Genomic DNA, 15,540 nt, shown 5'->3' with positions numbered 1-15,540 from the left:
AGACGGAACGTTGGGTTATTTAAAGTTCGGGCCGAGCGCGGGCCGATTAATAGAACGGACTCACATGAGTCCGTTCTACACAATATTTTTCGAAAAAAATACTTGCATTTCCTTATTCATCGATGATGACTTTTTTTTTTCTTTTTTTTATGAAAATGAAATAAAATACTTTTTCCGCCCACTTTTAATTGTAACACTTTGAATTTTACACTTGTCAACGTATAATATTATATATTTTTATCTTGTTAGTAAAAAATTATAAAAAACAGATAATTACAAATGTATAAATTGAGACGAATTTGACGAGATTTCACATGGCTAATGTTAATCAACATATATAATCAATAAAGAACAGAACCTTCCATAAATCAACTGGATCATTATCAGCAAACAAGACACCTTGAGTGAGGGGGAGAAGGTAAGGAAATCTCCACCCTCTAAGTCGACATTTTTCCTGTTATTGAAGAATGATCCCGGTCTTTCTTTTTTTTTTTTTTTTTTTTTTTTTTTTTTTGAGGAAGAAAGATCCCGGTCTTATAAATTCCTAATATATAAACTCCGTAATACTCCGTATATTTGTTAAATTTACTTTTTCTAGTACAAGTGCTTGTATTTACTTTTGTTACCAAATTTACCACATTGCCACACAGATATTTTTTGCTCATAATCTAGGTAGATGCACAGAATCTACCATACTTTTTGTTTATTTTACTTTGGGAAAAAAGTTGGTCCTACTTTAGGAAAATTTCCTACAAGCAGAAATAATACAAATATTTTTTTTATTTAAAAAAAAAAAATAGAGGGTGGTAGGTGTGAGATTGACCGAACCACCACATTACACGCACACATTCACCAATCCACCCTCTTTTTTCTCTCTCCTCTTTTATATATAAACCCCTTCCCTTCTTCCTTTACCCTCAGCTTGCAGTTCCTTTTTTACAGAACTTCAAGCTTTTTTTTTATAAACCTTATAAATAAATAATAATAAAATTATTATACAAAATATAAACAACACATTACATTTTTTTTCTTTACATTTAGCACTGTTATTGTTCTCATTTTCATTACAACAAAATCAAAATCAAACAAAGAAAATCGGCGAAAATGCAGGCGTTATCTCCGTCACCAACCACTACCGCCACACCAAACCCACTCCGAAGCCGTCAACCAACTACCACAACTAGACTCAGCTTCCACCCGAGTCAACTAACCATCCGATGCTCCGCCTTCGGTCGAAACGGCGCCGTTACCGGCACACGTGCCGACTGGCAAAGCTCGTGTGCAATACTCGCTTCTAAAGTCATCTCCTCCCAACAAACTCCGTCCGCCGGAGACGGAGGTGCCGGCGAAAAATCCGACGAAATCACCACCGTAAACGGCCACAAAACCCTAAATCTCCTCCCAATTGTTTCAACCGCCGCCGCAACAGCCCCCGCAACAACCACCAACAACCTCCCGAAACCACTTTCTCTCTCCACCGACTTCTCCCCTGCTCCAATGCACGGCTCCACTCTTCGCGTCGCTTACCAAGGCGTTCCCGGCGCGTACTCCGAAGCCGCCGCCGGAAAAGCTTACCCTGGTTGCGAAGCCATCCCTTGCGATCAATTCGAGGTCGCGTTTCAAGCGGTCGAGCTTTGGATCGCCGATCGTGCTGTTCTTCCGGTGGAGAACTCGCTCGGTGGTTCGATTCATCGGAATTACGATCTTTTGCTTCGGCACCGGTTGCATATTGTTGGGGAAGTTCAGCTTCCGGTGCACCATTGCTTGTTGGCGTTGCCTGGGGTTCGGAAGGAGTATCTCACGCGCGTTATTTCGCACCCTCAAGCGCTTGCTCAGTGTGAACATACGTTGACTAAGTTGGGGTTGAATGTTACTAGAGAAGCTGTTGATGATACTGCTGGTGCTGCTGAGTATGTTGCTACCCAGAGTTTGAGGGATACCGCCGCTATCGCCTCCGCACGCGCCGCCGATCTTTACGGCTTGCAGGTATTGTCGCGTTACCTCTATCTTTCTATTGTTTTTTTTAATTTTGACTTTAAACACTGTTCATTTAATTATATGTTTATGAAAATGGAATAAGTTGGTTGAATAATTAAAATTATCAATGTAAATGTTAGCTTATTAGCTTGTTAGCGTAGTGAAAGGACTATCATTATCAAATAATAAGAATTTAGGTAGGAGTATGATGTTTTAAACAAGATTATTATTGATTAATCGTCAAAGGTTAATAGCATGCTATGATTTATTTAATTAGGGAATTAAAATGAAATTAGTCATGTGTGGTAAGGGAGCCAACTACCATAGAATTTTGTACTTGTGGGTGAAGGTGAACCATGTGTTTTGCTTTTGTTCTATTATTGCCTTAATTGTAACACATGAACTTGTTCTTTTCACTTACTCCGTACGAAAAAGGAAAAAAATTATAATCGTTGAAGTTTGTTATGATCATAAAGTTTAGATTAGTTCAAATAAGAATAAATAAAAACTTACTTTTAAAAATCGATAAGCAATTCAGGATGTTTTTGTTTAATAAACGTAGAATGATTTAATACCGAATTACGTGTGATTTTGTCATTAATTCCAAAATTTACGACATTTTGGGTAATTTTGTTAATGCTCGTGCACCACTGGAGCACGTTTACGAGTTAAAATAGACTTTTTTTTGGTTAGAGGTAAAAAGAATTTTATGGAACACCTTTCGTCATCTACGTTGTATCATAATTGACCAACCATACTGTTAGACTATGTCTCCAACTACTTAGTCTATTATGTACAAGTTTTATTTATTCATATTTATGCAAATTGGCAATCATTTTCCTAAAAGTAAAAAATTAGTTGTTGAAAAATTGACACTAATTTTCTATATTTAACAAGTAGACTTGCCCCCACGTAGTTTGGCATCTAATTGATTAAATTCAAAAAAGAAATAAAAATTAAAAGAATTCCTCAATGAATAATAGATCGATTAATAGTAGTGGATGCATTTTAGCCATGACAGATAGACAGATACCGATTGAGCATGTTACCTTTCTTACCAAACGGTCCAAAAAATACAATTTAATTTAAATTTGGTTGATCAGAATTGACCTACTAAATAAAATTATGTATGAATCATGTTATTAATTTAATTTTGTCACATGATACAGATATTGGCTGATGGTATACAAGATGACTCTGGAAATGTGACCCGGTTTGTTATGTTAGCACGGGAGCCAATTATTCCCCGAACCGACCGGCCTTTTAAGACGAGTATTGTGTTTGCAACCCATGACAACGGGGAGGGTAAAGGAACCTCATCCTTATTCAAGGTTCTTTCGGCGTTTGCCTTTAGGAACATCAGCCTTACAAAGATTGAGAGCCGGCCCCACCGCCACCGGCCTATTAGGCTTGTGGATGACGCCAATGTGGGGACGGCTAAGCATTTTGAGTACATGTTCTACGTTGACTTCGAGGCGTCTATGGCCGAGCCAAGAGCTCAAAATGCCCTAGCTGAGGTTCAGGAATTCACCTCATTCTTAAGGGTTTTGGGGAGTTATCCTATGGATATGTCACCGTGGTCGCCATCGCGTTCCGATGATCAATAATGATTATGGTAATAAAAACAATAATTAGTGCTTTTGTGTTCATAATCTTTCTTCATCCGCCACAAGATGGGAGAGGATGAAAGAATTATGTAAGAAGAGAGAAACGAAAACTGTTTATTTTGTTTAATTTTGTCCTTGAAAAACAGGATTATTTTATTTATTTAGATATAAATAGATTATTTAGAATTGTTTATATTTTTAATTTCTTGGAATTATTTTAATTCCTTGATGAAAAGGATGGAGTAGTGGTGGACCAGTTGATGATGGTGGAAATGGTTGGTGAGACTAAGAAATGTACATTTAGAAGATGGTGATTGTGATCACGATGTACCACGTTCTTTTTTAAATATGGTTTTTTTTTTTTTTTTTTTTTTCACTTTTCTTTTTTGAAATTATATAAGTATGTAAATATATTTTTGATTTATGACCCACAAAATCTCATATTCTCATTTCAATTTCAATGCATCTATAACTTGCTTTTTCTACCAAAAATGATCAAGTAATTTTACGCATGTATGTTTGCCTTTTCTACCAATATTGTCCCTCCTCAATTTAAGTGAATTACTTTAATTTATATGATGTTTCATTACAGATGGTATTATTATGAGTTTATAACTTATTGATGAGATTCGGTTGATATTTCTTCTCTAACAAAAATGTGATCCGGGTTTGGATTAGAGCTGTCAAAAGCTGACTCGATCTGAAATACCGACCCGAAACCGATTATTAACCGACCCATCTGAATCTGAAAAATTGGTGACCCAAACCCGACCTGACTCGATCTAAAACCAACCCTAGACCCGAGTTGACCCGAGTATGTGAGACCCGAACCCGAACATGAGCCAACTTGGAGATGACCCGATCCGAATGTAACCCGTAAATTATTGACCTGAACCGAACCCGACTTGAACCGAAATTGACCCAAACCCGTTTTAACCCATCAAAATCCGAATTTAACACGACTTGTTACTAACCCGACCTGAATTCAACCCGACTCATTTCTAACCCGACCCGAATTAACCTGACTTGTTACAAACTCGACCCGAAATCAACCCGACTTGTTATTCACCCGACCCAAATTCAACCCGACTTGTTATCGACTCGACCCGAATTTTACCCAACCTATTACTAACCCGACCCAAAAATTCAATTCGATCTATTACTAACCCGACTCGAAATCAACACGACTTGTTATTGACCCGACCTAAATTCAACCTAAATTGTTCCTGACCCGATTTCAAATCACCTTAAATTTAATTTAGACCACCTTATTATTGTTGATCAAAGCATTTTGTCCAGGGAGACTAAGTCGGTCCATGTCAGCAAAAGAAAGGAGCATCATCCCCAAATTTAAGAGTTAAATATAGTATATATTTATTGTATGGTCAAAGGAGACAATTATCTTCCTAAATTATAGACTATATATAGTTCCCTAGTATGTTTCCATATATATTATAGTCAAAGGAAATAATTAGGTTGATAAAAATGATAATCTATGTATAGTTATTTGAACCCGAATATGACCCGACTTGGAAATGACCCGACCTGATTGTAACCCGCAAATTATTGACTTGAGCATAATCCGACTTGAACCCGAGAATGACCCGACTTGGAAATGATCCAACCTGATTATAACCCGCAAATTATTGACTTGAACCGAACACGACTTGAACCCGAGAATGACCCGACTTGAAAATAACCCGACTTGATTATAACCCACAGATTATTGACTTGAACCAAACCCGACTCAAACCCGAGAATGACCCGACCTGATCTAATCCGCAAATTATTGACTTGAATCGAATCCGACTCGAACCCGAGAATTACCCTAACCCGATTTAACCAGAATTAAACCCGACCTATTGTTTACCCGACCTGTTATTAACCCGACCCAAACCCGATAAGATGTATGACCCGACGTGACCCGACTCAAGCATGACCCAACCCAAACCCAATCCTCATAGGTTACAGCATTAACCCGAATTGACCTGACCCGAGTTGACCCGACCCACTCTTACCCGACCCAAACCCGACCCGTTTTCCCGAATTGACAGCTCTATTTGGGATTTTGATTAACGGTCTCACTCCAACTAACTTATGGTTAACCAATTAGAAGTAGACCCTCAATTAGTAAAATGTCACCCGATTATAAATTATGAATCACACACGAGGTACACACAATACTTTTCAAGTTAATGTAAGAAAATCTTGCCTAATAACTATGTTAGTTAAGGCGGATTCCTTATTGCGTTTGTCTGAAAAAGTATAGACAACTATATTAATAACTTGCTATTGTGGTGTAGAGTCAACTATAATAAGGTCATGTCTAGTTCATCTAATTAGAAATAAATTTTTCTAATTTAATGTATGATTTTTTTTGGTTCTAATGATCATATTTAGTTTTATGATTGGATATTTTGATTAAACTTTGAATCTTAACAAACTAAAAAAATAAGATTTTCACTGTATTTGTATTTTGTTTTAATGTGTACTTTCTACTGTGAAATTTTTTCATAATTTTTCTAATCACTGAATTACAGCTGATCATTTATTGTCGAGAGGAAAATATTAGCACAATGCTTGCGGATATACGCTAGCATATACCGTATAGCGGTATAGGTACGTGCCAAAATTTTGACAAATTAATAAATTATCTTGCTATTGGGCTTCGCTTCAGTGAACACCATAATCTATGGGTCTATTTGGCACTTTCATAAGTATAACAATGGTCAAAGAATACTAAAGATAAGATGAATATATATTCTTTGTTTGAGATGTTTTGTTGGCCTTAAAGAACTGAAAGCAGAGTTAAGCATAAGAGAAGTATTTCACTTTTTTATTTTTTCACCTTTAAGGATCTTTCACTTTCTTTTTTTTTTTTTTTTTTTTTTTTTTTTTTTCACCTTTGAGGACTTGTAGTTAATTTTCCGGCAACTTAACTCAACCTTAACTCACCGGAGCAAATTATTTTATAAAATTAAAAAAAAAAAAATTAAGTCCTTACTATATATATATATATATATATATATATATATATATATATATATATATATATATATATATATATATATATATATATATATATATAACTTAGGTGCTTACCAAATTCTTTATATCAATTCTTTATACATTACGAAGTGCATATCATAATTAATTCATTATCATGCATAAATGATGGTTCCTTAATCAGAATTATTTCTTTCTCATTCTTAGACAGTTGCTCCACCGTAACCACGTCGGTGGACTTGCTGGCCGACGTTTTAAGCTAGTCAGTTCGCACTGAGTGATATATATATATATATATATATATATATATATATATATATATATATATATATATATATATATATATATATATATATATATATATATATATATCATCACGAAACCCCCACCTTCCTCAATTTGTTTGGCGTATGAATGAAAGGAACCCCAAAACCCCAACTTGTTTCCTCTAATTTTCTCTAGCTCTCCTCTTGTTTGTATGACGAAAAAGCCACAACAACCACTACCTCGTGAGTGTTGACGGACTTAAAAAATTATTGTGTGTTCGATTATAATGCCGAGCTGCTGCAATTTTTTGGTTGATCGGTTTTTTATGGTGTATTATTTGATAAAGTTGATGATATTTGATTGTTTTGGGGTTTATGTGGTTTTAGATTTAATGAAAGTTTTATTTACTAATTTTGTTTCTTATTATTTGCAATAAAAGGGTTATTATTTGTGAAATATATATACATAAAAAAAAAATCCATTTGTTATAAATAATAAGAAACCGAAGTAGTATTTTTTTTTTCATTTTTTTATTTTATTTTTGGACAAAGAGACTTGATGAAAGTTTGATAATTTGTGGCATCTGCTTCAATAATTACCCGAGTTAGTGTTGGATTTTGGTTTTCAATAGAAAATGTTCCAATGGAGGAAGAGAAATTGTTCACATTTAAATTTTAAATTGAAGTCCTTAAAGTGAAGAATAAAAAAGGTTAGAGGTCCTTAAAGGTGAAAAATATGAAATGTTAGGTCCTAGAGTTTTGTTTACTTACTTATTAGTGATGTCATAACTTAATGCTTAACTCACCTTGAGTTAACTTAACTCCATTTTGGCCGGAAATCAAAACTTAGGTCCTTAAAGGTGAAAAAAAAAAGTGAGAGGTCCTTAAAGGTGAAAAAATCAAAAAGTGAAGTCCTTCCATTATACTCACTGAAAGCAAAATTGGTCAAGATTCAAGACTTGTCATGACATCATCAGTATTTGGATGTAGTAATGAAGTTAGTTTTTAGAATGAAAATGCTAAAATTATTAGCTTTTGCCAGAATTTAAATGTTACTTCAACAACTTATGTGTTTTGACGAACAAGGCCTATGACCCGTTTATTTTAACAACGCTAATTTGATCGTTGATTTTATATTAGACTCCTAATATAAGGGAGTTACTTATAGAATACTGAAGTGTGGATTAATTTACAATAATCAAATGAATATGGTTTAGTTATATTGTTAGAAATAACCTACATATGAGTTGGGATGTTGTCTAACATGCATTGAAAACTTAGGAGACCTAAGGGGGCGTTTAGTTCGCAGAGTGGTATGGGTTTGGAATTGGGAATGGGGTTAAGGTGGTATCGGGTTGAAACTTGATATCTAATATCATGTGTTTAGTTCAATTCTAGAATGGAATTTCATCCCCTTAATAACATGTATTTGATATCTAAGGGAATGGAATGAGCCAAACCCACATCCCCCCAAGATTTCTAAACCCTATACCTCATGGATTTGAGGAATGAGTTTAAAATTCATACTTTTGACAACCAAACATATGGTATGGGTTTTAGTCATTCTAAACCCATACCTCACACCTATACTCCGCACACCAAATGCCCCCTAACCCCTAAGTAACATACAAGGTTACATCAATTTTAGATTGAAGCCCGATACCTATACTCCGCAAACCAAATGCCCCCTAACCCCTAAGTAGCATACAAGGTTACATTAATTTTAGATTGAAGCCCGATACCTATACTCCGCAAACCAAATGCCCCCTAACCCCTAAGTAACATACAAGGTTACCATCAATTTTAGATTGAAGCCCGATACCTATACTCCGCAAACCAAATGCCCCCTAACCCCTAAGTAACATACAAGGTTACATCAATTTTAGATTGAAGCCCGACTTACCGAGCTTGTACATGCTTATTGCCTCACTCAACTTAATATATAAATAAAAGTATAAAATTTTAACGTCACCTAAGTTTGCCCCATATTATAGATGAAAGTATGGGGTTCGTAAAGTGATCTAATTTGTTTTGTGAGGATCGGATGAAGTAAACGTGGCTAGTACAAATCATTACTCCAAGTTTCCAACATAAAAAAAATTTAGTGCCAAAAACTTTCATTTAAAATATCTGGTCACGTACATCATTCTCAACACTTTCACACTCACCCAAAGTTACTAAGTTAGGGATACACAAAATTTCTCTGATAGCAACACACAGAAGAAATCTTTTGTAGGAAATGTTATTAGCTGTGATTTTAGAATTAGAAGTAAACAAAAACCGTATTAAGGGTGTAAATGAGTCGAGCCAAGGCTACTCCAACAAAAATATCTTGTGATGACTATATTGTCAATTATTCCCACACCGTATGTAACTTGATTTGCCTTTAAATTCTTCATTTTGACGAAATGACCTACCAACACTTGCCACTAATTGATTCCCAACCAAATTTGTAAACTAATACACATATTCAAAATTTTCAACATCAATGTAGTCTTTTGGACTGGTTAATTATATTTTTATTATATAGCTTAGTATGGTTGGCAAGAAGCTTAAGCAAGTCTCCTTGTTACATAATTTATGTTTTATTCATAACTCATTTTTGAATGTATTAAAATATTGACCAATTTGTTAACCTTTCTTCCACATATATTATTATTTTTTGTTATTATTTTATGTTTTTAATACATGAATGGTATGATTCAATTTCAATGTGAATGACATGTCAAGTCGTGTGGAGAAGCACCATATTAACCATACATCCAACTACTTGGCTTTTGGATTGTAGTATGTATATCTATATCTCTCCTCTTATATGACTTATAAATGCAATATAAATAATTTGCTGCATGATTAGATTCTTGGTACACAAGACTATATGTTATACGAGTATGGCTTAAATTAAGTTGACATAATCCATTATTAGCAACGTACTAATAATGTATTTTGAGTTTTAAAGACATAGGCCCTGTTCTCTTCACCTTAAAAAAATAATATTAAGTAAAACTAATTTCAGTTCAGTAAAATTAATTTCAGTTCAGTAAAAATAATTTCAGTTCAGTAAAAATAAGTTCAGCTAAGTAAAATTCAGTTTTCTTAAAGAAGAATTATAATAGAAAATCAGCAAAAATAATTTAAGTTCAGTAAAATTAATTTAAGTTCAGTAAAATAATTTAAGTTCAGCAAATATAATTTTGTTTCAATAAAAATAATTTCAGTTCAGCAATAATAAGGTGAAGAGAACGGGGCCATATATATATATATATATATATATATATATATATATATATATATATATATATATATATATATATATATATATATATATATATATATATATATATATATATATATATATATATATATATATATATATATATATATATATATATATATATATATATATATATATATATATATATATATAGGGTTGGGATCCAATGAGAAATTTCTTAAAATAAGAAGAATGAGAAGGGTTAAATGTGCATATATTTTGAATTAAATGTGCATAATTTATTTTTGACCTGTTACTTTTTTCAAGTTTATGGGAAAACGAAAATTTATGCACATTATGCACAAAAAATATGTATATTGAATTTCGGTCAAAATTTTTTTTGCACATTTTATTTAAAAATTATGCATGTTTAGTGGAAAAATTATGCACATTAAATCCTTCTCATCCTTCTCATTTTAAGAAACTTCTCATTTGACCCTAAATCTATAAAAAATTCTATCAAAAAAAAAAGTAAAACAGAAAATCCTGTCCCAAAAAAGAAAAAAAAAAATTTGAAAAAAAGAAAGGCGCTGAGAAAAAAATCATAAAAATAAAAAATAAATGTTGAGAGTGGGATTTGAACCCACGCCCTTTCGGACCAGAACCTTAATCTGGCGCCTTAGACCAACTCGGCCATCTCAACAAGCTGATATTATTCGCAAAAGTAAATTTTAAAACGTATCTATCACAAATAAACAATGTCTATTACAAAATTGCAATTAATATCTATACTTAGTATTTAAAAAAGCAAACCAAAAAAAACATGTGTCATCATGCTATTACACTTCCTTATCTTCTTCTTCAACTCAATGTGCCACATGTCGTTTTACATTTTTTATTTTTGATTATACAATTTTTCTTAACTCTTTCATTAAACACTTTATCTTCATCTCCCCTCTTTAATTCAACCTTTTTAATTTCTCTCTTTGATTTTAGTCCCTCCATCTTCTTTCTATTAAGTCTCATTTCAATTAAAGTCCCACAATTTTTATTTCTTTAATTATGTTTTCATTTACATATTACACTCATAATTATTTATTGGTATTTTCTCACTCATTTCTCAGTGCAATTTTCTATGAACAAGCCGTGCATTGCACGGGCCAAAAGACTAGTTAGACTTGAAACGTATTACAGTATTACTCTAATGAAAAGTTAACATTGAAGACTAAAGAGAAGATTAATTAGTGTAGCTATATTTAATTGTAGATTTGAATCATGTGATACTAGTTTACCTTCTATAACCGGTTACTAAATTAAAAAAGTTTGTCAACCAATTTCCACTTCTCTTAAAAAAAAGGGATTTTCATTTAATAAATGGAGGGAGGGTTATTTTGCAAAGCAAACTAGCAAAGTTTATCAACCAATTCCCACTTCTCTTCATAGATTAACTAGTTTTATGCCCCATGCCCGGGTTGTTTATTGAATTTTAAGATAAATTTTCAATCTAAATGTCATATTTTAAAATGTATCATTGATACAAAATTATTAGTTGGGAATTGATGTGCTTTTATGACAATTTAAACTATGTAGTAAGCATGTAATGACTAATAATAATAATGGTTAAAATGTTTGATTAAATACATAAAAAGAATAAATAGCAAATTAAGCATGAAATGTTAGAAATTTCTAAAAATTAGCAAAAAAATAAATTAAAAAAATTGTTCTGAGCCTGTTGGGTTAGCCCGAACCTACAACCTTGGGTTAAGGTTGAACATTTTTTGACCCGTAACCTGAAATGACTCTATCCAAAATGACTCATTACACGACTCGGTTGACAGGTCCACACACAATATTATTATATCAGATTGTGAAGTATATTATTTTAATCGATTAGAATATATTGTAAATAGATATTGTACATTTTGAACTATTTGCTTTGCTCCAAAAATATTATGATATAAAAAATAAATTTAAATGATCATTATTAAGAGTTTTAATCTAATACTTTTTTGAATAAAATTATAATTCAATACTTATGAAATATTTATATTTTATTGTAAATAAAACTCTAAACTAACAATTTTATCCTAAATTTCTATCCAAATTTGATTAAAAATAGAATTCTAAATTGATTTTTTTTATCCTTCAAAATCTATATAAACCTATCCAACGTGGCGCGATACTTGGCGAAAAACTGAAATGCCAAGTGTCGTTGTCTCATAGCCTGACTAAAAGTTTAGCTTTATATATTAGTTATTAGTACGTGCCTCGGGCGTTGCCCCGAATACCCATTATAAAGAGTGTACTTATTTATGGGCATGTTTTCTATTATTATTATTATTATTATTATTATTATTATTATTATTATTATTATTATAACTATTATTATTACTATTTTTATTAGTATTTATACATATATATTTTTTTTTACATGTTAGATAAAAAACATTAATGATACCTGACCATATTTATAATTATAATTATGTGGTTATTCAAATAGTAGTAACATTCTATTGTTAATTGGATATTCATATTAATTATAATATTTTGTGTGTTGATATAAGTAAAATTTTATTGTCAATAAAAAAATACGGAGTAATTTTTTTACAAAAGAATTATAAATTATTCTATGTATACTTTTTTTCTTACACAAATTTATCCAATCTAATCTAACGTGGCATCTAATCTAATTACAACAATATCTATTTGTCGCCTATGTGGTGTGATACTTGGCAAAAAAATGGAATGCCAAGTGTCGTTGTCTCGTGGCATGGCTGCGAGACCGGTTTATTTATTACTGATATGGTACTCCCTCTGTTTTTTAATTTGCATCACTTTTCTTTTATGGGTGTTTTTTTTAAATGCATCACTTCTATATTTGGTAACTTTATACTATATTTTATCATTTCTCTCTTATTTTAAACCCCAATCAACATATTTTATCATTTCTCTCTCTTTCATGGTCTCCACTAAAATAAGAAAAATATATATCCTCTCTCACATGCTTTCTCTTTCATGGTCCCATCTTACTTTTACAATAATAATTTATTCACCCACTCACATACAATATTATATTACTACCCTAAAACTTTGTGCAATCCAAAGTGATGCAAATAAATAAATAAATAAATAAAAATGGAGGGAATATGATATAGCTTTGTGCCCGGACGATGCCCAGATTGTCCTAAACGTTTTAGCTTAAATGTTATATACGATTATATAATCTCTTTTGATAATATAAAGTATTTTTACCAAAATAAAATTAATTTTACTGATTCTCTAATAATTTTTTTAAAATAAATTAAATAACAATGTATTTTTTAATCCGGCTAGCCATACCATATGGCCGAACAAAGTAACCCCTATAAAACTGACCAAGTAACCCCTATAATACTAACTGAGTAACCTCTAACACTCTAACTAATGCCCCGTTCATTTTACCTTATTTTTGCTGAATTGAAATTATTTTTACTGAACTGAAATTATTTTTGCTGAATTTAAATTATTTTTACTGAATTGAAATTATTTTTACTGAATTGAAATTATTTTTGCTGAACTTAAATTATTTACTGATTTTCTATCATATTTATTCTTTAGGTTTATGATTTTTTACTGAACTGAAATTATTTTTGCTGAACTGAACTTATTTTTACTAAATTGAAATTAATTTTACTGAACTGAAATTATTTTTACTGAATATTATTTTTTTAAAGGTGAAGTGAACAGGGCCTAAGTAACCCTTATCTATATCACTGATTGAGTAACCACTATAATACTGACCAAGTAACCCCTATAACACTAACAAAGTCACTCTTGTTATAGTTGGTGACACGACTTGGCCAGCTACGTATAAAAGTTTGTAATTAAATATATTATAAATGGATCTTATTTTAAACATCTTTTTAAAACGAATTTGATGATGGAAATAGAATTGAGTTATAGGATAGTTATTAAAAGTTATGATTAATTTTGTATATATGAAATATTAGAATTCTATCGATAATAAAACTCTATACAACAATTTTATCTTAAAAAGTCTATCCAAAAATCACTTACTTAGCATCATATGTGTCACAATAATACCTATTTATCTTCTACATGACACGACACTTGGCGAAAAATTGGAATGCCAAGTGTCGTTGTCTCGTGGCCTGGCTGCGAGACCGGCTTTACATATTAGTAATATGATATGATATTATAAGTAGAGATTAAAATTTTAAAAGTAATTAAATTAAAAAAAAAAAAAAATTCTAATCAACCTTAATCATACACGTGCTACTTTCTTACCAAGATTAAATTGAAATCATGGTTGAGTAGGTAAAACTAATAAACTATATATAAATCTAAGAATATATGGCCTACAATTTTGATTTTGAATAATTGTGTTGGAATTATATTACACTCTTACCTAACTCTTAGATGCTTCTAGTAATTAATTCGACTACGTATACCTCAATCTTTGTTTTCTGCTTAATCAATTTGTTTGTGTCTCTTTCGACATTAGGTGGCATAGTTTCCCTACAATTTCTTAAGCCATGAATTGCTAAGTAGATCATTATTTAGGTGGTGCTTAGTGCACCTTGAAGATCTTCTTATTACAACCTCTAATTTTTGAAGTAACGAAGATGAATCAAGGTTGGGTTTTGGATTTAGGTTGCTAGAAAAGGTATCGGGTAGGTTGTGTCTTTAAATTAGGTTGGAGCCTTTAACGCTTAAGGAGTTATTAAAAGATGTAGATATTTGAAAAAAGATAGGAAATATGAAAAAGATATTGCAGTATAGGAGTATTATTGGTCTTTGTTTGCGGGTTTCACTTACCTCTTCTTCCCCACTTTTAGAGAACCCATAAAAATAATTTGGTACTATGATTCTTGATTAGTATACCATAAGAGTTAGCCCATTGATGGCTCGATTCAAGTTTGAATACGAAATAAACTCAAATTCATACAATATGATAGATGGAGGATCATTCATCTCCCTTCTAATTAAATTAAACTAAGTTACTGGTAGCAAAAACCTCTAATTTGGCCCCACTCTTGGTTTCTTTTGATCTTTAAACTATTTTCTTGGTAAGTGAATTCTCTATAAGCTCTCTTTGTTGTAATGACAATGATTCACATATAAAGTGTTGGAAATAAAGAAATGATATCCAAAGGGTCAGATATGGGCGCTCAATCGGACTGGCATTGTCCGACTGGGCGCGAGAAGAGTCGTAAAATTCTGGAGTTCCACCACCTGATCGGGCGAGCTCCGCCCGATCGGGTGCTCGACCGGGCGAGACTCGCCCGACCGAGCACGAGAAGACATCTGGAAAAAGGGAGTGTCAACCCGATCAGGCAAGCTCCGCCCGGTCAGACGCGAGTTTGTCCGTTGGACTCCAACGACTCCCTTGGATTCCTTTTCTTGGTTAATTTCTTGTAACTCCCCATTTAAGAGGTTGATTATGGTGTTTTAATCACCATGATTATTC

At 32.2% G+C, this 15,540-nt stretch overlaps 1 protein-coding gene and 1 non-coding gene across 2 annotated transcripts; one reads left to right on the top strand and one right to left on the bottom strand.

Annotated features, from left to right (window-relative positions):
- Positions 1 to 929: 929 nt before the first annotated feature.
- Positions 930 to 3,945, top strand: LOC145589621 (arogenate dehydratase 1-like). The gene is made up of 2 exons (XM_081646279.1): positions 930 to 1,986; positions 3,147 to 3,945. The coding sequence occupies exons 1-2, from the start codon at positions 1,105 to 1,107 to the stop codon at positions 3,582 to 3,584; spliced, it is 1,320 nt and encodes a 439-aa protein (XP_081502405.1). The 5' UTR covers positions 930 to 1,104; the 3' UTR covers positions 3,585 to 3,945.
- Positions 3,946 to 10,692: 6,747 nt separating this feature from the next.
- TRNAL-AAG (transfer RNA leucine (anticodon AAG)) lies at positions 10,693 to 10,773 on the bottom strand. Its single transcript has one exon. It is a non-coding gene; the product is annotated as a tRNA-Leu (tRNA).
- Between the last annotated feature and the right edge of the window lie 4,767 nt (positions 10,774 to 15,540).

The sequence above is a fragment of the Chenopodium album genome, chromosome 17, assembly GCF_948465745.1.
Source record: "Chenopodium album chromosome 17, dcCheAlbu1.1, whole genome shotgun sequence".
Lineage (NCBI taxonomy): Eukaryota > Viridiplantae > Streptophyta > Magnoliopsida > Caryophyllales > Amaranthaceae > Chenopodium > Chenopodium album.
Note: the sequence above shows the minus strand (reverse complement) of the source record. Positions and strands in the feature narration are given on the sequence as shown.